Genomic DNA, 22214 nt, shown 5'->3' on the forward strand with positions numbered 1-22214 from the left:
AGGCCTGATTGTTATATGCAGGGGCAGGGCTGTTGCTAGGTTCTAAAAAGGTCTGGGGCACAGGCCTGTAACACAAATTTTCATCAAGTCAAAGCACACACACAGACACCCCTCTCATGTGTGTACACATGTGCAAGTGGGTGTGTGGGGTGCATAGATACCTATTGTACAGACATACAAACATATATACATACATTAGACTGTCCACAGATGACCAACCCACACCCCTTCAACTGAGACCCTGATTCAGCAGTTCGGAAAACATCCTGCTCAGGCAATTTGGAGTTGGTCCACTCGAGCTCAACGCTTTGGGTGGAATAAAGAAGAGAAAGAAAGACCCAGCATAAGGGAGGGAACAAGAAGGAAAGATGATTGGTAATGAAGGGTGGGGCAGAGGGAGAGAGGGAGAATTCCCCAAGCCAAGCAGCTCCATTCAGAAAGGTAGCACTTCAGAGGAATTTAGGAAGCTGTGGAGGGTTTGAAAGGATTACTGCACATACTGAAATTAACTTCATGAGGTGAGGTGGTGAGGGCTTTTTCTTCCTTTTTGAAAACCATCAGCCCTATGCCCTAGCACTTCCTCGACCATGATGTTACATACCCCATAACTCTCCTCTTGGAATACTCTGAGGCCTGCAGCTACTTAGGAGAAATTAAAGTGGAGGGGGAGAAAGAAGTCTGTGGAAGCTGACTGACTGAATCCTTTGCTGTGCTGAAGCAAAAAAATAAACTTCTGCAGAAGTCAACGATTCCTGTTTGGGGCAGCAAAATCCAATGCTGTGTGAAATGCCAGTGTTCCACATGGAACTCTTCCTGCCCTCGCCACTGCCGCTTCCAAATGTCATTGCAAGCAAGCTCCCAACAGTGGGCACGTAAGAGCAGAAAAGTTGAGGGAGAGAGAAAGGACAGTGAGCAGACTGTGGAAGGAAAGGCGTCAGGCTCCCCTCTAGTTCAACAGGCTAGTGCCTATGCACTGCACACCCTAAGGGTCTGCAAAGGGAGTGAGGCCTGAGGCCTCCTTAGCAACGGCAAAGCTACTGAGTTCAGAGGGAAGAAACAAGTGTGGGGCAAATCCTATAGATTGGCAAATCATGTAAGAAGGCAAATGGGCCAGCACAGGAGGACATCCACGTCCTATTAAATACGAGGTGGTGGAATTATATTTCAAGCACACAGGTCAAAGTCAGCACAGTGAATTAGCCCCAGAACGCCACAGCAAACCACTGGTATAATGTGATTGCTACAAGCGAGACCAGGTGAGTGGAGGCCTTCTGTATGAGTTGTCGGGCAGCACCATTTAGACTTCACAATATGAGTCTAGCCATACAGACACTGAGACACTGGAAAAATGTCTTCCAAGACCAGTACTATGAAATGCTTTCTCTGAGTCAAAGGTGGAGATGGTGCCATTGGATTCCTTTATGTTTCCCTGCCCTTGTACTACACCAATGCCCTAAGGCCAACAAAGTATGAAAAAGGCCCTGAGTTTAAGGCATTGTTGGCATCATGAGGGCCCAGCTCATCCCTCCTCCCAAGGTGTCGTCTGAGAGCCACGGAGGTTGCCATCTGGCTGAAAGGAAGTCGGTGTTGATCAGCTCAACGCCTGGATGGGAGACCACCTGGGACAGCCACATGCAGCGTTTTGGATTCCCTGATTGAACTATGGCAAATGGACTTAATCAATCAATCAATCAATCAATAAATATACTAATAAATCTTGAGAGCCTTATTGAAGCGTCCATTCAATCTTTCTTTCCAATAAACAGATTTGGGGTGGGTGGGTAGATGAGCCAGCCCACTGATTTGGGGGTTTCATTATCTTGGGGAGGAGGAGGGTGTCAATCTATCAGAGCCCCTGGCTTGGTGAATTGGTTCAAGGAATGGGTGCCAATGAAAAGAAACTGGCAACCTCCTTTCAAAAGCCAGTGGGAAGAGGAGTGAGTGGAACATTTGCAGCAGGTTAAATGTCCCAAAAGGTGAAATGGTTCTGAGCGCATGAAATAGAATGGCATTCTTCCAGATACAAGTATTTCTGTACCTAACACTGGTCAGCCCTCATTTCTGCAACATAAAAGCAGGACCTTTAACCCCTACCATGATGGTCTCCTTGGCGTACATTTCTATATTGATTGTTTATGGTACTCATGAGTATGTATAATATGGTTCCAAAAGCAAAACATATATATATATATTTAAAAAAAACCATCAACCCCACTCTGTGTGATTGTTGAAGGACTACAAGAGGGCAATGCATGCCCCAAGGAACTATTTATTTATTGCATTTATATACCGCCCCATAGCTGAAACTCTCTGGGTGGTTTACAAAAGTTAAAAACAGTAAACATTAAAACAAATGTACAAAGTTTAAAAACATTAAAAGCATAAAAACACAGTATCCGTATAAAAACAGCTATTCTGGGGTCCATTAAAAACAAACAAAGTCAGCATATGTTGTTAAATGCTGTTAAATGCCTGGGAGAAGAGAAAGGTCTTAACCTGGCACCGAAAAGATCATAGAATCATAGAGTTGGAAGGGGCCTATTAGGCCATCGAGTCCAACAATGTTGGCATCATTCCATAATTGGGGGGCCAGCACGGAAAAGGCCCTCTCCCTTGTTGCCATCCTCCAAGCTTCCCTCGGAGCAGGCACTTAGAGGAGGACCAGTGTAAAACTACCAGTGTAAAATCCCATAGAGAGGAGACAATGGAGAGAGGGGAGGGGGAGAACAGGAAAGACACAAGCAGTTCTTTCAATTGCAAACACTTAGGCTGACTTACAGGCTGAACCCATGAAGACTTGAACAGCTAGAGCCTAAGAGCGTCTCTACATTAAAAAGAAAAACAGGTCTTTCCCTGTTCAAAGTGGGTTTCATCAGACAGCGATCAACAGCGACCGTGTGATTTTGAATTGAAAATGGAATACTACTGCAGCCTATTCTTTTCAGTGAAACAGCGCCATTGACTCACAGAATAATCCAGTCATAAGAGCGTCTCTACATTAAAAAGAAAAAAAGTAAGGAAAAAACACACACCTACCTCCTTGCTTTCTTATTAGGTCTCATGTCTTTCCCCATTCAAAACGGGTTCCATCAGATGCATTCAGGACTGGCTACTGTCAGCCACAGAACGTTTTTAGCAGGTTAAATGCCCGCAAAAGTGAAACTCTTCTGAGGGCATGAAATACACTCTTCCAAATACAAGTGTTTGTGTGCCTAACACAGGTCTGTCCTATTTCTGCAACTTCAACTCAGGACAAAAACCTACCATGATTGTCTCCCTGATGTACATTTCTGTACTGATTGTTTATGGCATGTGAGTCTATAGCATGGTTCCAAAAGCAAAACATATATATATATATATATATATATATATATATATATATATATTAAAAAATCATACTCATCACCACCACCACTCTGTGCATGATTATTGAAGGACTACAAGAGGACAAATGCCTGCCCAAAAGAGCTATCAGTGTAAACTCCCATAGAGAGGAAATAATGGAAACAGAAGAGGGAGTTGAACAGGGATTTAACAAGCAGTTCCTTCACTTGCAAATACTTATGCTAACTTACAGGCTGAATACACAAAGATTTGTCTAGCTAGAGCTGAAGAGTGTTTCTACATTAAAAAAAACACATCAACCTGCATCACCAGGTCTTGGGTCTTTTCACGTTCAAAATGGGCTCCCTCAGACAACCAACAGTGACCGCGTGATTTTGAATTGAAAAGAGAATGCTATTGCAGGCTATTCTTTTAAATAAAATAGCACCATCGAGTAGTGGAATAATCCCATCATAAATTAGGTACTGCATTATCTCTGTATTTTCCTAAGACGGTACTGGGGAAATCCGCACGAGATGTCCTGGCTGTTGTTGATGTTTTGTAATGGACCCGCAAACCTCCATGAGTGGCCGGTCACTTCCTCGTTTAGAGAAGCTTTGACTCTGTTGCTCTTAAAGGCACGAAAGAAAGCCACTGAGTGCCAAGATGGGTAATACATGTTATATGCTACTTCCAGTAACAGGGGAGCACACCAGTTGATGGGGAATATGGGCAGGAGGGTGTTGTTGCACTCATGTCCTTTTTGTTGGTTGGCAGCTGGTTGGCCACTGTGTGACTAGAATGCTGATGGAGCCTTGGTCTGATCCATAAGGACTCTTGTGTTCTTAAGAGAGGTGTCTTGGCTTGACAAAATAGACAAGGGTTGACTTTGGCCTCATCTACACCAAGCAGGATACTGCACTATGAAAGCAGTATATAAAAGGCTGGAGCCACACTACTGCTTTATAGCAGTATTGAAGTGCACTGACAACTGTTGGGGCCCTTTGACCCATGCGATATACCACTTTCAACCACTATATCCTGCTTGGTGTGGCTCCTGCCTTTTATATACCACTTTCATTGTGCAATATCCTGCTTGATGTAGATGAGGCCATAGCCCAGGGGTGGAGGGGCGAGCCCTGCTCTCCCTGCTACCAAGGTGCAGAAAAACCAGATACCACCCCCCTCCAAACTGGTGTGTGGTGGACAAGGACACACAGCCTCTGCACCTTTTTATGAGCAAGGTCACTGACATCATCTGCCATCCCTGTCATAATCCCCTGCTCCTTCTGAGTTTAGCTGCAATCCTCACAGTACATGGGGGAAATATGTTTTCGCAGCAATATATTGATTCCTGTCGTAATGCAAAGTATTTTGGTGGAGCCTGGTCTTGGCTGTGCCCCATTCGCTTTACAAAATACACAATGAACGTAATACACGGATGATCATTTATTTATGATCTCTTTATGCTGGATAAGCATCCACTAGGAAAAACTTAGATACATTAACCCTGATTCAGTACAGTGGAGTAGAAGATCATTGCAGTACTTTACAGATATAAATAACATCAATAGTCCATAATAAATAACAGAAAGGAAACTTCACAGATATAGGTAACAGTAGAAGGTTGCTCCTGAGATCTAATGTCCAGCATAAAAAAAAAGGAGCTACACATCTTACTGTAGCAATTCATTTTGTTCTACAACTTGGTCCATCAGATGACTACAAATCATGCATATACTGCAGGAAGTGTCTCTCTATCTAGAAGCCATGTGGCACTATTCTACTCAAACAGGTAGTATGGGAACAGGGAAGGTGCTCAAATATTCTCCTTGTAACCATCACAGCAGCCCTTTGAGAGGCAGTTTCAGACTCACTTTACCAATGGAAACTTGAAAGTCATTTTTCAAAGGCAGCTAACAGATTCTTAACACAGCAGACACCTGAACACAGACAGACCTCTCCCACAAACGTCTCTTCACCCCAGCTCTCAACACTTGGTGCCTGAGCATACCAATTCAATGAGAGGAAAGGATTATCTACAACCATGCAATGGTTAGCTGAGGAGTTGGAATGGAAGAGTAATAAGTAAGTGTTTAAGAATACATAAGGGACAGCAAATCGTAAAGCAACTCAATTTTCAAGAAGGTAGATTTCCCAGAACATTAGCGCTCAAGCTTTCTAGCATGATGCAAGGCTTATTTCTTGAAATCTCGATGGTTGCAGCTGCTAGAAGCGGCCTGGTGCTCCAGGCCTCAACTGAAAAATCAACACACAGTGCAGAGCAGCACTTCCATTCTACACTATTTCTCTCTGATCACAACTTACAGTATTGCAGCAACAGCCATTGCCAACTTAAATGATGTCAGGGCTAGTTTTCTACAATCAGCTAAGCTATTTACAGGGATAGACTTGTGGTCCTCCAAATGTTGCTGTACTACAACTTCCATCATTCTGGCCCACTGGCAATGCTGGCTGGGGCTGATGGGAAATGGTCCAACAACATCTAGAGGGCGACAGGTCCCTCATTCCTGCTTTAGGGAGAATAGGGGACTTAACAAGTCTTCAAGAAGATTCCCTTACTGCCACCTAAGCATTAAAAAAGGCCTACACTTTGATTGCAAGTGAGGTAGCCACAACAGAGGAATCCATAACTGAACTTTCATTTATCTAGAAGTCCCAAACCTGGATTTGGAAACAAAATTCCCCCAGTCTAGTCATTTTCAAGTGACCTCATGACATTCCCTTGCCAAAACGAAGGGCCTATCTGCCCACCCATCCCTCACACAGAACAGGATTCTTGAAGAGGATGCTCGATTTTACACTCAAAGGAAGCACGTGCCAAGGAGCAGTGTTTGGAAAAGCAGAGGAGGAGATGAAGAGCCCAGGTAAAGCACCTTCAGTTCAGGGAATCCAACCTTCCATAGCCCAGTGCAGAATGCAAGGTTGTGAGAACGTTCTCCACATAAGACCAGGCAGAGTGTAACTGGAGAACCTCCAAAAAGGCCACCTCCGAACAGCAGATAGGGGAAGGATTGGAACATAAAGGCAACAGACTTAGTCCATCATTTCTTCCTGCCTCAGGCCAATCCTCGCAAACCAGCGAGTCCAGCTCTTAGGAGCCTTGTCCGCTTCCAGCCCCAGCAGAACTCAAGTATAAGAAAGGAGATTGAGATCATAGGAGCCATCCACCTGAAAAAAGACATAGGGAATTATTTTTAGCAACTGTTCGACAAATTGGGACCCTCATGGGATGTATGTTCCGCCACAGATCCTGTTCTCTCTCCAGTATTGGGAGAGCCAGTGTAGTCAGCAGAGTGCTGGATTTGGGCTAAGACAGTTGTGGGATCCTGGTGCCCCCGATGTTGTTGGATGCCAATTCCCATAAGCCCCACCCAGCCAGTTGTTGTATGGGAGTTGTAATCCAACATCATTTGGAGTGATGCCAGTTCCCCACCACTGTTCTATGGGAAACCAGAGTCAAATTCCCACTCAGCCTACACACTGACTTCAGGCCAGTCACTGTATTTTGGCCCAATGTGTCTCAAATTAAAATGAGAAAATTTCTGTAAGCCATCCTAAGCTCCTTGGGGGAAGAAGGATATAAGACACATGGAAATTTCACACCAGCTGGAAAAACCCTTCATCAGGGCTTTTGCGAGTCACTGCATCTGGCCAGCCACTGTGGGAAACTCGGGAAAGAATTGGTCTGATACAGCAGGGCCCTTCTCATGTTATGATGAAAGCACTGCGAGCAACAGCAGAGTCTGGGCATACAGATTGAAGGAATCTTCAAGATGGGGGGAAACCACTTTGAACCATTCTTGCAGGGTTTGGGTTCCGACTAGACTGCAATGAAGGAAACACTCGCATTATTATCAGCAGAAGTAACAGGAAACTAACGTCAAAGCGTCCAATCCGTGCTGCTGGCTGGCTGGCTTGGAGCATCTCGGTTAGAACCCACATTTGCTGCACTTCAGAAGACACTTTGTCAGCATCTGGGAGTTCCTGAAAACAAAGGAGAGTTATGCTCAAATTGGCATCTCCTCTCCATTGTGTGGCTCTTCACTCAGGGACATGACCTTGCTAGAAGGCAGGCCCCAGTCTCAAGGGATGATACTTACATCATGTAGGTTTGCTGGCCGCTCCTGAGGAGATGGGTGAGAAAGCCAAGCTGGAAAGCCTTTCTGAGGACTCTAGAAGAAGAGTATTTGGCAATTGAAGAGAATACCATGGAATAAAACTGAGTCTTATGCTAACAGAGGGGCATTGTATTCAGGAGCCACACCCAGGATGTGAATCCTATTGCACTGATGTTAGAATGAGTCTAAAGGAAAGAACCCAATAGTGCACTTGTTCCATGGCTGACAAGAGAGACATGAATTGAATGGAGAGCAGAAAGAAGACAACGTCAGCAACTGAATCACACAGGGAAAGAATACTCAGGCCATACAGCTGAAGAGGATGGGCAGAATTGGTTCCACAGAAGCCGAAGGCTAGATTTTAACTACTCTGGCAAGCTACCTCCTTCAGTGATGAGAACTGAAGTTGGCTGAGCAACTTTGAATCAAAGGAAGTGATCTAATTGCAGCATCTTCTCCAATTCAGCTGGGTGGCCTCATATCCTCTTGGGAGGAAAAGAGAGCAGAGCAGAGAAAACCTAAGATCATCTAACTATCAGACACTGGACCTCCTCCAGAAGTGGGCTTCACCCAACCTCTTAGCACAGATCAGCAAGCCTTTATAAAAACCAGGGAGGATCTGAACAGTGCCTATGGAAGGGAAAGGTGCTTTTAGGAAAGGTTGAGCACGCACCTTCTGACCCCCAGGGAAAAGTTGGAGCTCCTCAATGGTGAAATGCAGCCATACGGGAGATGGTTGTCGCAGGATGAAACGCAGGGCAGCCACCCGGTCCACATCGCAAAGCATCTGGCAAGAGGAGGGAGACAAGGCATTACTGAAACATCGGCAGCTGCAGCAAGAAGAAACTGGTAATGAGACTAAAACATTAGATCAGCCTTCTCCAACCTGGTGCACTCCAAAAGTCCTAGACTACAACTTCCAAGATCCCTCAGCCAGCCAAGTTGTAGTCCAACAAATCCAGAGGACATCAGGTTGAGGAAGGCTGTGCTAGATGGTCACAGAAAGTGGAAGGGTGCAGGGGCCACTACAGTACAGTTATGGGATGGAGGTGCAGTCATCAGCCTTGCCTGGTACTAGGGCAGTACACCGTGATAGATTAGTGCAAAAAATAAAGATCATTGTGGGGCAGCAGATCCCCTCTAGAGTCAATCAACAACTTTTCAAGAAACTCTTCTATGAACTTTTCCAATAATTTCTCTGTTGAAAGACCACCACCCATGAACACTGGAACTACCATTCTTGATATCAGGGTGCCAGCGTCAGAAAACAGCAACATCCCCTACCACTTAGCATTACCAAGAGAGCTTCAGGACACAAACTATACAGAAGGATTCCAAATGGATTAGAAGACACTATCAGTAGTTCTAGGGATGATGGCCAAGTCAGAATACTACTGTGGTCAGTAGGCAGAACAACTCAATTCTCAGAGCCTTGCACCTAGGAGATCTAGTTAAATCTTGGCTCAGTTGAGGATTAACTGGGTGGCCATAGCATAGTTAAAATACCAAATGCAAGGACACATTTCACAGGACTTATTGCAAAGTTGAAAGAAGGAAAAGGCTGTAAAAGTCCTTTTTTACATATTAAAAAGTACTACAGAAATTACTACAATAATTGAAACTTATTTCACCTATTATTTTGGGATTGCATAATTGTTACATTTGTCTGACTGTTTACTGGTTAGTCTGCCTTACAGTCTACCTTCCAACAATCACACAGGCTGGTGATTCTACTGAGGCTGAGGTCAAACTCTGGAATGGGGAAGTGGCCCGGGCAGTTGCTCCTGAGAATCCTCTCTCTGGATGCAAAGTCAAGTTATCTCCTTCATGATCTGAGAAGCTGATGGCAATGAAAGACGACTAGAGCAACTGTGGCAGAAGACTAGCAATGAATCCAATCAAACATAGGCTAGAGATCATACTAGAGCCTACATGGTGGTGGTGATGATTATCATGATGATCGTGGGAAAGTAAGATTTCTTTTTTGCCATCACTGTTGCATCTGTTCAGAGTTGGCTGGCGGAGCCGTTTGGAATAGTAAAAGGGTTTTTACATCTTAGTCCACAAGATGGAGGGAAGTGCTTGGTAGCTTGCTGTGACTAAATTGCTAGACCCTTTGCAAATAAAGTCACTTCTCATATCTGTTCTGACTTTGATGCTTCAGTTACAGCAGTGCCACTAGATGTACCTTTGGCACCTGCTTATCCATTTAGATTGGATGCATTTCCATTTGGGCAACCAGAGGATGTGGACAAGATTCTTGGGAGAGGTGAGGAGAACTTCATGTTTACTTGACCCTTGCCTGTTCTGGTTAATAGGTGGGAGCCAGAGGTGGGTTGGCAGAATTGTTGTGAGAGTGATAAATGTCTTGTTCTGAGAAGATTCCATTCCAGCATGTTTAAGTGAGTTGGTAAGTCCTAAACTATTTGCCTGGAGGCAACAATGGATTAAGAGCCTCATTTGGCGCAGAGTGGTAAGCGGCAGTTACTGCAGCCGAAACTCTCCCCGCGGTCTGAGTTCAATCCCAGCGGAAGCTGGTTCTCAGGCAGCCGGCTCAGGTGAACTCAACCTTCCATCCTTCCGCAGTAAAATGAGTACCCAGTTAGCTGGGGGAAAGGTAACTGCGACTGGGGAAGGCAATGGCAAACCACCCCGCTACAAAGTCTGCCAAGAAAACGTCAGCAAAAGCAGGCATCCCTCTAGGAGTCAGTAATGATTCAAGTGCTTTGTACAAGTACAAACAATGGATTAGATGTGGGCAAACAAATGGGAGTTCAATCTAAACAAGGCAAAGACAGTACAGCTAATGAAGTAATTGGGGTTCAGCCAGTGTTGAATGGACTACTATTCTCCTTGAAAACACAGGTTTGTAGTTTGGGTCTTCTTCTGGACATGGCCTTGACCCTGGATGCCCAGGTCAGAGCTGTGGTCAGGAGTGCCTCTGCCAAGCTAAGACTGCTATGCCAATTATGACCGTTCACGGAGATTGCAGATCTGGCCATAGTGAAATATGCCTTAATTACATCATATTTGGGTTACTCTACGATGTGTTCTACATAGCACTGCTTTTGAAGAGTACCCACAACCTACACCCAGTCCAGAACGTAATCCTATTGTTAATACGGGCCACATATAAGGAGTAGGTGACTCCCTTGTTGAAACAGCTGCTTCTTATTTGTTTCCAGGCATAATTGAACATGCTGGTGCTGCCGTATAAAAACCTGAATGGCCTGGGACCAGGATCTTTGAAGGACTCCATTTTCTCTTACAAGCCTGTCCAGCTATTAGTATCATTTCCAGAGTCCCTCCTGGGTGAACCAAAATCCCCAGAAATTTGCTTAGCTGGGATTACAGAGAGGCCTTTTTCAGTGGCTGCATTTAGACTTTGGAACTTCTTTCTGAGGAAAGCCTACCTTCTTTCTAATTGCCAACTTGTGAAAGGCTAAAACCTTCCTTTTTAGGATGGCATTTGGGCTGTGAACTGTTGTCTTACTGTATTGGGTTTTTAAGTGTGTCTGGATTTTGAATATTTTTAATTGCTGCTGCTATCTTTTATTTTCTGGTACTGTTGCAATGTTTTATTGTTACGTTTTAAGGGTAATTTATGGTTTCATTTTTATTGATGGTTGCCTTGAGCTCTTTGGAGAAAAGGGGGAGGATAGAAAATGTTTTAAATAAGAAAAAAAGATTAGTCAATCCTGTCTCTAAAAGTACCTATCAGTAAACCTTTATCTAAGGAGGAGTAATAAAACTCAACAAACTTCAAGAGTTAGTGTTTAGGCTAACACTACTGAAAAGAAATTTGGCTAGGATTCCCTTCATTAATATTTTGCTTTTCTGGAGAGCGCCAGGCGATTAGCAGTTGAAGTACAAGAGGACTTGGCTATGCACGCCTAATGAGCCTCACAACAGCCTGGTCAAAACTGTCAGTAATGGTCACAGCTGAAAGATACACTATGAGACATTAATAGTGCAATCCTCGGCATGTCTATTCCTAAATAAGCTGTACTGAGTTTACTGGGACTAGGTCCCAGGTAAGCGAGTATAGGGTTAGGGTTACGGAAACTAAAGATTTACTGACAAAATCCAGAGTGGTAGCCTTGTTATTCTGCTACGGCAAGCATACACAGTCCTTGCTCATCACTTTTATGATATATTTTCAAAGAATTCCTGAGTGAGGTCTCTACTGCAACAGGAAAAACTGGGATGCTGTGCAGAGTATAGGTTGCCATGTCACACAGGAAACAATTCGAATTAGCAAAAAGATCTAATCAATTATGTGCAATGCCAACAGAAGCAGAAATTCTGACCTGATGTCTGGAGAGAGAGAAGTACTCCTGGGAGCCTTCCTCTGTATGTGGGTTGGGCATCAGGCAGAAATTCCGCAGGCAGGTAACCCATTTGGAAGGGCTCTCATTCCCACCATCTGCAGGGCTTCGGCGCTGCACTCGCAGAGTCAAAAAGGCTGTGTAGTAGTTCTTGAATACAATCTCCTGCAACTGAAATAAGAAATAAGCAAGTTGTTTGAAGCCACAGCAAGCAATACGTAACACTCTCAAGAGGGTGAGAGCGAAAACCCCAATGGATGCCTCCTTAAGAACATAAGAAGAGCCCTGCTGGATCAGACCAAGGGTCCATCTAGTCCCACACTCTGTTCACACAGTGGCACACCAGCTGTTGACCAGGGACCCACAAGCAGGACATGGATGCAACAGTACCATCCTACCCATGTTCCCCAGCAACTGGTATACATAGGAGGTAGCACATAACCATCAGGTCTAGTAGCCATTGATTGCCTTCTCCAGGAATTTATCCAACCCCCTTTTAAAGTTATCCAAATTGGTGGCCTTCACTACATCTTGTAATAGAGAATTCCATAGTTAAACTATGCACTGTGTGAAGAAGTGAGGCTGTGCAGTGTTCCTGGACCAATGCCTAGACTCAGTAATGGGCTGGATGAGGGCCAATAAACTGAGACTGAATCCTGGCAAGACGGAAGCCCTGTGGGTGAGTGGTTCCCGAGTCCGGGAGATAGGCTCGTTGCCTGTCCTGGATGGGGTTGCACTGCCTCTGAAAGAACAGGTTCGTAGTTTGGGGGTACTCTTAGACCCATTTCTGTCATTGGAGGCTCAAGTAGCCGCCACGGCTCGGAGTGCCTTTTACCATCTTCGGTTGGTTCGCCAACTACGGCCTCTCCTGGACAGGGATAGCTTGACCACGATGGTACAGGCATTGGTAACCTCAAGAGTGGATTACTGCAACGCGCTCTATGTGGGGCTGCCCTTGAAGCTGCTCCGGAAGCTGGAGCTAGTGCAGAATGCTGCAGCTCGGCTGTTGTCTGGAGCTGCCCCTTTCCAGCATGTAACTCCTCTGCTGAGGGAACTGCACTGGCTGCCTATTCGCTACCGGGCCAGGTTTAAGGTTCTTGTACTTGTGTACAAAGCCCTAAACAACTTGGGACCAGGATACCTGAGAGAGCGCCTTCTCCCTTACCAACCTGCCCGGTCACTGAGGTCATCCGAGGGCCTGCTCCTGGTGGTTCCACCTAGATCCATCCTCCGATTGGAATCCACCAGGGGAAGAGCCTTCAGCGTGGTGGCGCCCCTCCTGTGGAACTCCCTGCCTCTGGAGATCAGGCAGGCGCCAACCTTGTACTCCTTTCGGCGCCTCCTGAAAACATCTTTATTCCAAGAAGCCTTTCTCTAACATGCAGCCTTGGATTACTGTTATTGCTTCTTTTAAATTTTGTTTTAACAGTTTTTATTTTCATTTTACATTGTACACTGCTCCGAAATTTTTCAATGGGGAGCGGTATATAAATATTCTAAATAAATAAATAAATAAGAAGTACTTCCTTTTATCTGTCCTGAATCTCCCCACCAATCAGCTTCATGGGATGACCCTGGGTTCAAGTATTATGAGAGAGGGAGAAAAGTGCCTCCCTATCCACATTCTCCACACCAGGCATCTCTTGCTCAGAAATCTCTACCGCAACCCTTTAAAAGCAGGCTGATCTTATTGTCTCTGTATTACAGATAGGAGCGAAAATAGAAAAGCTTGCCTACAGCAAATTAATGCCAAAGGTGAGTTTTGAAGCAAGGACTTTCTAGCTCACCTTCTTAGTTTCTGCACAGTTTCTATAGGGTTATGATCTGTAAATTGTCAGCCAGCCACCCCCACCCCCCAACATTTGCTCTTTTTTCACACTTACATCAACAGCTTGCGAGTGTGGGAGTACAACGTCAATCACCACAACACCAGACCGTCCTAGCTCAGTCCTCATATCTCCCACTTGGAGTGTTACTGGGCTCTTGACAGTACATGGTGCAGGCTCATGAGCCATGGTCCCCATGCTGGAAGAGAACGACTCAGTTCAGTTGTGGCACACAAAAATTCACAAGCACCACCACCTCCACCCTTCCAATGATCATAACAACATATAGACTCCCACTCTACAAGTGCCAGGGACTCATATACCATCAACATACCGCATTCTGCAGATCAGCCTGGAAGCACGGTGGCTCTGTTTCAGGTATTTGATGCTTCCACCTAAGAAAAACTCATGCTTCAATAGCCCAACTAGGCTGCAATCCTATGCACTCTTAATTGGAAGTAAGCCACATTGAACTGAACGGTGCACACCTGTAAGTAAACAAGCATGGAGTCGGGTCTCTTACTGCATTTAGGAACTTTACAGCTATTGATAAGGGTGTTATCCAAAACAGAATAAATATATTTTGAAATTATATAAACCAATATAAATTTGCCACTAATGGGTTGAAACCCATACTTCAATCGGACTTAGGCTAGTTAAGACTAACTTAAGTTCCATTGATTTCAATGGGTCTACTCCAAGTGTGACCAAGTCTGGATCCAGCACATAACGATGTTGATGATGATGTCCTCTCCCCATTGGTTTCCTTATGATCAACAATAGTGCTCGGTTCCATTACCGGCAAAGCCAGCGCAACCCCTAACAGGAGGCCCACTCCACCCGGCTGAGCCCAGGGCTACTGGCTGGCAACGTGAAGGCTTCCCCCATACACGCAAGCAACGGCTCGGCTCCGTCCTCCGAGTCCATCCCGGCCTTTCCTTAGCCCACCCAATTGCATTGTGAACTCCAGGGCATCCCTGGGACACAACGACGACAACTCGCCTGCCCCGGGCAGCCTGAATGCAGACGCCCCGCAACCGTCCCTCTTCCTCCTGCCGGGTCGACCTCACGCTTTAAGCCAGGACTGGGAACAGAGGGACGCGGCGTCTCTTCACACCTGCTAGCAGGCGCAACGGCACTACAAACATGGCAGTATCGCACGTCACGAACGTTGCTACTGCTACCGAGAGGCTTCTGAAGGTGGAGCCTTCGTTGCTAAGGCTCGCGTCAAGTCGCGCCCATTGATGACGTTTCATTCCCGTTCGGAGACGGCCAAGTCGGCTGAGGGGTGGGGTTCCAGATAGAAGCTGCCCAGCCTTCGGGCGACGTGTCCAGCGGCGCCCTGAGATGACGCAATTCGGTCGCATTTTTATCGTTTCCATGTTGTTATGGCAACGAGGTAGCTTCCAGTCTGATTGGCCGGAAACTCCGACTGTTCTTGGTCGAGATTGGATGGCTGGGATGCTAGGACACGTCGGGTGCATTGATTGGTCAAGTGGTTCGAACCGGAGCTTGACGGGGATGTCGTGGTGGCTCGTTCTGTCTACCGCGGACGGGGAAGAGCTTTTGGGCTGGGCCGGGAGCGGCAGGTGAGGATTCCGGGAGATGGGTGGAAGGTTCTTGCCGAGTTTACGTTCGTAAGACTCCCGCCGTTGTTTGAGCCTGGTGCCTTTGGCGGACCTCACAGAATACCAAGGGCTCTGGGTTCCAGTCTTGCTTGGTTGGGCCGGATAGGGAGGGAAGGCAGGTAGGTTTTGGCTTGTCTTGGCTGTAAGCAGGGCTAGTGGGGAAGGGGCTCGATGGCCTGGGATATCTTGGAGCCTCTAAGGCTGGATCTGACGCTGCATCCTTTTCTCTCCCCCCACCCCTGCTCTCCTTAGGCAAGGATGAAGGCGCTGATCCTGGTGGGGGGCTATGGCACGCGGCTGCGGCCCCTGACCCTCAGCACCCCCAAGCCGCTGGTCGAATTCTGTAACAAGCCCATCCTGTTGCACCAGGTGGAGGCCTTGGTGAAGGTAGGATTCAGTACCAACCCCAGGTGTGGCTGCGTGGGTGAAGGTGAGGCTGGTGCAGGGTGATGATTATCTCATTGCTCTGTGCCTTGAAGAGCTTCATGACATGTTGAAACTCAATAGATGAAGCCTTTCACCCCATTGCAGTATTGCCATGTGTGGGAAATCTTCACCTATTGAATTACTGCTTGTACAAATTACTAAAGGCACAGAACCTTTGTTAGGCAAATGTGGGGGTGGAGGGACACACACCTATACTTGGGAATGTACAGCCTGCTGCGTTACATCCTCTGCTATGTGAACACACACTTAGTCTGTCCATCTGTAGGCATTTTCCCTACTCTTTCCTAATATATTGAATATATTATTATTATTATTATTATTATTATTATTATTATTATTATTATTATTTGTATCCTGCCTTTTGCCCAATGCTGGGCCTCAAGGCGGCCTTACAAAGATTAAAACATACACTGGTGGTGGTGGGGTAACAAAACCATAAACATTTAAAATACACAACAAAATGATAAGACATTAACATAGATGGAGGGCCAGATTATTCTCCAAAAGCCTGCTGGAACAAAAAATGTAAAATAAACTGTAAAATAAACTGCCATGCTATACAGAGAAATGGACAGCAAAATGGAGACAGGTGTACATGTCTGACATCTTGGGGTGTAGCTGGAAAAATTGCACAATGGGTCACAGACTGATTTTTAAGTTCAAGCAATTATCCTTTTTCCAATTTAGGATGGGAATATATGAATTGTAGCTGCTGCCCTGTGTAAGTTCTGCATAACCACCTCCTAGAGTAATTGTGATCTCAACTGGCAGTGGAGTCATCTTTTGTCCACCTGCCTCTGGAATAGTAGCTTCTGGCTTCTAAACCCCTGAAACAGTTGTGAATAGATCCTGTGTCTTGGAGTTTCTACTGAATGTCAATTTTCTCCTCCCTGACAGGCAGGTGTAAACCATGTGATCCTTGCTGTCAGCTATATGTCTGAATTGCTGGAGAAGGAAATGAAAGAACAAGAGCAAAGGGTAAGTGTTCCGTGGTGAGCGATTCCTACACTGCTTACAAGAACCTATTAGTATAGGATACTACAGATAGGTGGCTATCTAAGTGGAGTCAACTTACAGCATCTACATTTGTTAGTTCTCTCTCTTAATGTGGATGAGCTTCTTAACAAAGCTAGGAGCTCAATAGCCTTGCAAGGAAAAGGATCTATATTAGACTTTGCTGAGTCTTTGCTGGCATTTTCTCTGTGTGAGAGTGTGATCTTTTCTTGGTGCTTTTCTGTAGCTTCCTGTAACTGAGGGTTTATGGATTCATTTTAACTGATAAACATATCACCTACAAAAGTGTTGGTAAAGGGCAAGACAGAGTAAAGAATCCAACCATAATGGTACAATCTTTCACCACCACCCCATTTTTTTGATTTGATATGGTTTGCTTCTGGCAGATTGTTGGCCACAATTTTTCCTATTTTTCATAGAGACAATATCTGTGGTCTGCAGCTATTTAAGGTATATCCTAATATAAAGTTATTATACTAAATGGGCTTGAACGATTGCAGTGAGGGAAGCTACATTGTCGTGGCTGTTCCCCCCATATGTGCTGTGCACAACCGGCATTTGCGTTATTCCCCACATTACAGTGCAGGTTGGCGTGTTATCCAAATGTGGTGGAGGTCATACCCATCCTGCAACATATGACGTGCAGTAGAGGTTATAGGGTGGCGTGATTCTCCCCCTCACTGTGTGCTGGCTTCAGTCGCAGTGCAGGGAATAATGCATATAGTGGTCACATGTATGGCACGTGCAGGGAGCAGCCACAGTGTTTGCTTCCCTCACTGTGATTGTCCGAACTTGCTCACTGACTACACAATCTCTTCTTTTGGGAGCTTCAAATGTGCCTTACAGCTATTGGCTTAGTTCATAAGGCAAGTCAACTTAAGGAAATTCATTGAAGTTTTCTATTCCCTCTTTCTCTCTACAGGTACCTGCACACCTAAAAAGCCTGTCCAGAGGGTTGGGGGCCCCTTCTGATTTGGGGTGCAGGGGGCTTTTGGGTAGGGTAGGGAATGGGAAACTATCCTTCCATGAACTTTGTTAAGTTAACTTATCGTAGGATCGTCTTTACAGTTAGGGATTGTAATGACTGCTGAGATCCTAAGAAACCTAATTTAAAGTAAGTTCTGTTGAATTTCATGGACTTGCTTCCAAATAAGTATGCTTAAGATTAGGATGTTAAAGTGATGATACAAGTGTGGAGGATGTATTACAGTGGTTTTGTAAGGGGGCAGAGTTCAGTCATCTCTAATTACATTGTTCATTAGCAGCTTTACTAGAACAGGTATTGGCACACTTTGACTACAGACCACTCTACAATCTGCAGGTTGCCAAAAATTAGTCATTCAATAATATCGATATGATTATCTTGTTCTATTTAAAGAGGGCTTTTGAAAGTCTGTTAAGGAGGGATGGGATGGGGATCCTACAGCAATTGCAGGGGTAGGCAAGCTGATGCTCCCCAGATATTTTGGACTCTAGCTCCCACAATCCCTTACCATAGTCTGTGCTGGCTTGGGTTTATGGAAATTATGGTCCTAAACATCTGGAGGGCATCAAGCTGTAGATGCACACACACTCATTTGATAGTGCTCTTCTTTTAATGTTATTTTCTAAATTCTGCTTTGTTTTCCAGTTGGGCATTCACATTTCCCTATCACATGAGAAGGAACCACTGGGTACAGGTAATGATACAGCCAGTTCCTGATCAGTGGGCTTGTGGAGTTGTGGATTTAGGGGGAGTCAACTGGGATCAGAATCTAAACTTGTGGCAGCCTGTGGCTATCCATAGATGAGATGGCTAATTCCTGGTAGCTGCAGCTATATCTGATGGAACTTCCTGAGCTTGGTTGAACTGTGCATGTTGGTTACGGTTGCTGAAAGGCTTGTGAATAAGTGAACACTGACTACTCCTGTTTCCTCTACAGCTGGCCCCCTGGCACTAGCGCGGGAGCTGTTGACTGAGAATTCAGAACCCTTTTTTGTTCTCAACAGCGATGTGATCTGTGACTTCCCCTTCACAGACATGATGCACTTCCACAGGCATCATGGGAAAGAGGGCACCATTGTGGTAAGTGGATCTGATGCATGCTTGTAATGCTTTATTGCTTTGGACTATCAAAGAATCTTGTTCCTAAAAGCTATTAGAAATTTGAGAATGGCAGCCTAGCTCCATCGTTTCCACCAGTTCTGAGTCCTTAGTGAAAATTGTAGTTGCCTGAGCAAAGGAAAACTAAAACTATTTTGCCACGACTGGGTCTAATGCTGACTTTGCCTTGCAGGTGACAAAAGTGGAGGAGCCCTCCAAATATGGTGTAGTGGTGTGTGATGCAGATACTGGGCGGATACACCGCTTTGTGGAGAAACCTCAAGTTTTTGTCTCCAACAAGATCAACGCCGGCATGTACATCTTAAACCCGAGTGTGCTAGAGCGGATCCAGGTATGAGGCAGGAAGGGTGGAAAAGATTTTGCATAGGGCAGACTGGCTGAGGTGCCTGGGGCTGTGGTTCTGGTTGGGCATCTCCTTCTGATCTGGTTGAAAGATTAAGTATTTATTTATGATGTCCATGGGAATCGTGCATCTTTAAAACTCCTGCAGTAGGAATGACCAAGTGACTGAACTCTTGCCTTCCCCTAGCTGCGGCCTACCTCGATTGAGAAGGAGATCTTCCCAGTGATGGCAGAGCAAGGGCAACTCTATGCCATGGAACTACAGGGTAAGGGCTCTGTGCATATAGAGAGGATTCAAAATGATGCTGTTACCCTAAAGTGCTCTCAAAACTAAAGGTAGTGATTTACAAGAGGTCGTATTAGACAACAGTGCAGTAATGGGCCTCTGGAAGATAGAGATGCAGTTAAGAACCTAAGAAATGCCCTGATGCTGGATCAGACCAAGGGTCCATCCAGTCCAGCACTCCGTTCACACAGTGGCCAACCAGCCATCGGCCAGGGATGAACAAGCAGGACATGGTGCAACAGCACCCTCCCACCCATGTTCCCCAGCAACTGGTGCCTTGAATACTGGAGATAGCACACAAGCATCAGGGCTAGTAGCCATTGATAGCCTTTGCCTCCAGGAATTTATCCAACCCCCTTTTAAAGCCATCCAGATTGGTGGCCATCACTACATCTTGCATATGATAATGTTTCATATGCAAGCTCTTAACAGCATTACAGATTGATAACCTATTTTTTTTCCTCTAGAATGTTTGACTTAAGAGTTTAACAAAATTTTGCTGCACACAACATCACGTGCTGTTACCAGTTGCTGTGGAACAATGTTGGGGGTGGGCTATTGTTGTCATGTGGGAAAACAAGATGCTACATTAGATAGGCTTTTGGTTGGATCCAGCAGAGCTGCTCTTATGTTCAAAGAGAAGGAGACAAAAGAAATATTCAACTCTTCCACGTTTGCCAGGCCTGGAGTCTTATTGCTCATCTGCTACAAGATGCAGAACTCCTCCCACTTACACAGCTCATGTTGGTGACCCTAGTAGAAGTTCCGTCAAAGAACGTTGATGCCTTATTCATGCAGATTTTGTCTTCGCAGGGTTCTGGATGGACATTGGGCAGCCCAAAGACTTCCTGACTGGCATGTGCATGTATCTGCAATCTCTGCGGCTGAAACAGCCCGAGCGGCTGTACTCAGGACCAGGCTTCATGGGGAACGTACTAGTGGTAAGTCCACTCTTGTATTTATTTTATGTGAGAATAGTGAGTTGCATCAGAAGGGATCAGTTTAGAACTGGTGATATATGAATTGGGCATGAAAACTGCAACTCCTGATATTAGACCTACTATCTTGGGGTCTAAAGCTGTGTGGGAATGTTGTCTACCACCTGGTTTCCTTGGAGGAGGAAGCTACCTCCCAGCTTGGGGAGCTGGAAGCCTGTCGGGGAAGACTGCGCGATTCCCTTTCATGCCAGTTTCCCTCCAATTTCAGGATCCAAGTGCCAAGATTGGATCAAACTGCAGTATTGGACCCAATGTCACCATTGGAGCAGGAGTGGTGGTAGAGGATGGGGTTCGGATCAAGCGTTGCACGGTTCTGAAGGGGTCGCGCATCCGTTCCCATTCCTGGCTGGAGTCTTGTATTGTGGGCTGGAGCTCCTCTGTTGGCCAGTGGGTGAGTGGCAACTGTAGTTAACTTAGTCAAAGACATGGTTTAGCAAGGCTGTGCTCTCTGGAGAATGAGCTGTAGGATGCAGTGTACTTAAATGTATGGACGTGGTCGGTTACCAAATTGGGGTTTTCCTCCTTTGGGCAAACCAAGGCTTCTTCCCATGCCTGCATGCGTGCACACACTCACTCTCAAATGTTGAATTCCTACCTTTAGGGTGTATATGATTATGCTCAGTACCGTTATTTTGAGAGCCCGTATTGTAACAATGAAGCTTGCCCCTTACATTCTTAATATAGCATATCCTTTCAATGTTGCTCAGTCCAGAAATGTCAATTTCTTCCTTCTTGAGGCTGAACTGAGTTGCTTAGGCAAGGAATGGGTTTGAGCAAGCTGTGCAGGCACTAAACTGGCACTGGCACCCAGGCTGCTCTTTGCTTTCACGAGCAGCCCTAGAGGAGGAGAGACAGCAAAGACCCAGGTAGCTATGTGACTGTATCGTGGAGGCAAGTAACCTCCTAGCCCAAGTCCATCACATAAAAGTACCTTTTTCCTAGTGCAACACAGACTGTAACTGTATGTCATGCTCTTCTCTCAGGTGCGGATGGAGAATGTGACAGTACTGGGTGAAGATGTCATTGTGAATGATGAGCTCTACCTCAATGGTGCCAATGTGCTGCCTCACAAATCCATTGCAGAGTCAGTTCCAGAGCCACGCATCATCATGTAGCAGTTCTGGGTGTTGAGTGCTGGGCCAACTAATAGGGCCATCCCTGCCTTGCCCTCTCCTTGGGGTATCCCCACCCTGTGTGCCTTGGCAGCAGGAGCTGGTTGCTGAATTTTCAACTCAAGTTTTCTCTGAATTAAAACACTTACTTTGCCCCTACTGCTCACCTCTAGCCCTTTGCTGGCATCGTAGGAGAGCAGCAAGACAAAGACATGCATATGGTAACTGGACCAGAATCGTGCTTTGGGACAGGGGTAGGATAGGACGACCTGGTGAAGGCTCCAGCTTTGTCCTGCTGCACAGGCCAGTGCCCTGGTTTGGAAAGTGTCCACAATTTGCAACGGAGAAATGATCGGCTCGTGCTATAAACTCTGAGGTTCTGCTGTAATTCGGCTGCTCTAAAAGAACAAGCCCAGGTACGCCTGGGGAGGGGAATGCACAGCATGTTGTGCTGTTATTTCAGGGTGGTGTTTGCTGCTCCCATATAGCACACGGGGAACACAGAATACAGTGCTCTCCTATGGAACTTGACTGCCTTACAGAAACTGACTCCCTTCCTTCCATATGGCCAATAATCAACCACTGTATTATTCAAGAACTCTGTTACGTAATGAAAACAAATGAAATTATATTATATTGTAATGAATGGGGGCCATGTCTCAT

General features: G+C 45.7%; 2 protein-coding genes across 3 annotated transcripts; one reads left to right on the top strand and one right to left on the bottom strand.

Moving 5' to 3' along the window:
- Window positions 1–4773: 4773 nt before the first annotated feature.
- NICN1 (nicolin 1, tubulin polyglutamylase complex subunit) lies at window positions 4774–14139 on the bottom strand. Its single transcript, XM_063123357.1, has 7 exons — window positions 13955–14139; window positions 13678–13819; window positions 11777–11965; window positions 8140–8253; window positions 7449–7520; window positions 7228–7332; window positions 4774–6516 (listed from the first exon to the last, which is right to left on the bottom strand). Exons 1-7 carry the CDS (start codon window positions 13957–13959, stop codon window positions 6475–6477), a joined length of 669 nt encoding a protein of 222 aa, XP_062979427.1. The 5' UTR covers window positions 13960–14139; the 3' UTR covers window positions 4774–6474.
- A 985-nt stretch (window positions 14140–15124) lies between these two features.
- GMPPB (GDP-mannose pyrophosphorylase B) lies at window positions 15125–22197 on the top strand. 2 transcript variants are annotated; one of them, XM_063121049.1, is made up of 10 exons: window positions 15125–15209; window positions 15501–15635; window positions 16593–16673; window positions 18340–18388; window positions 18632–18774; window positions 18986–19144; window positions 19343–19421; window positions 20255–20382; window positions 20648–20830; window positions 21423–22197. In XM_063121049.1, the coding sequence occupies exons 2-10, from the start codon at window positions 15507–15509 to the stop codon at window positions 21552–21554; spliced, it is 1083 nt and encodes a 360-aa protein (XP_062977119.1). In that variant the 5' UTR covers window positions 15125–15209; window positions 15501–15506; the 3' UTR covers window positions 21555–22197. The 2 variants fall into 2 exon arrangements, with proteins under 2 accessions (XP_062977119.1, XP_062977120.1); XM_063121050.1 differs by lacking the exon at window positions 15125–15209 and adding an exon at window positions 15261–15367.
- The last annotated feature ends 17 nt before the right edge of the window (window positions 22198–22214 follow it).

The sequence above is a fragment of the Elgaria multicarinata genome, chromosome 3, assembly GCF_023053635.1.
Source record: "Elgaria multicarinata webbii isolate HBS135686 ecotype San Diego chromosome 3, rElgMul1.1.pri, whole genome shotgun sequence".
In the NCBI taxonomy this organism is placed as follows: Eukaryota; Metazoa; Chordata; class Lepidosauria; order Squamata; family Anguidae; genus Elgaria; species Elgaria multicarinata.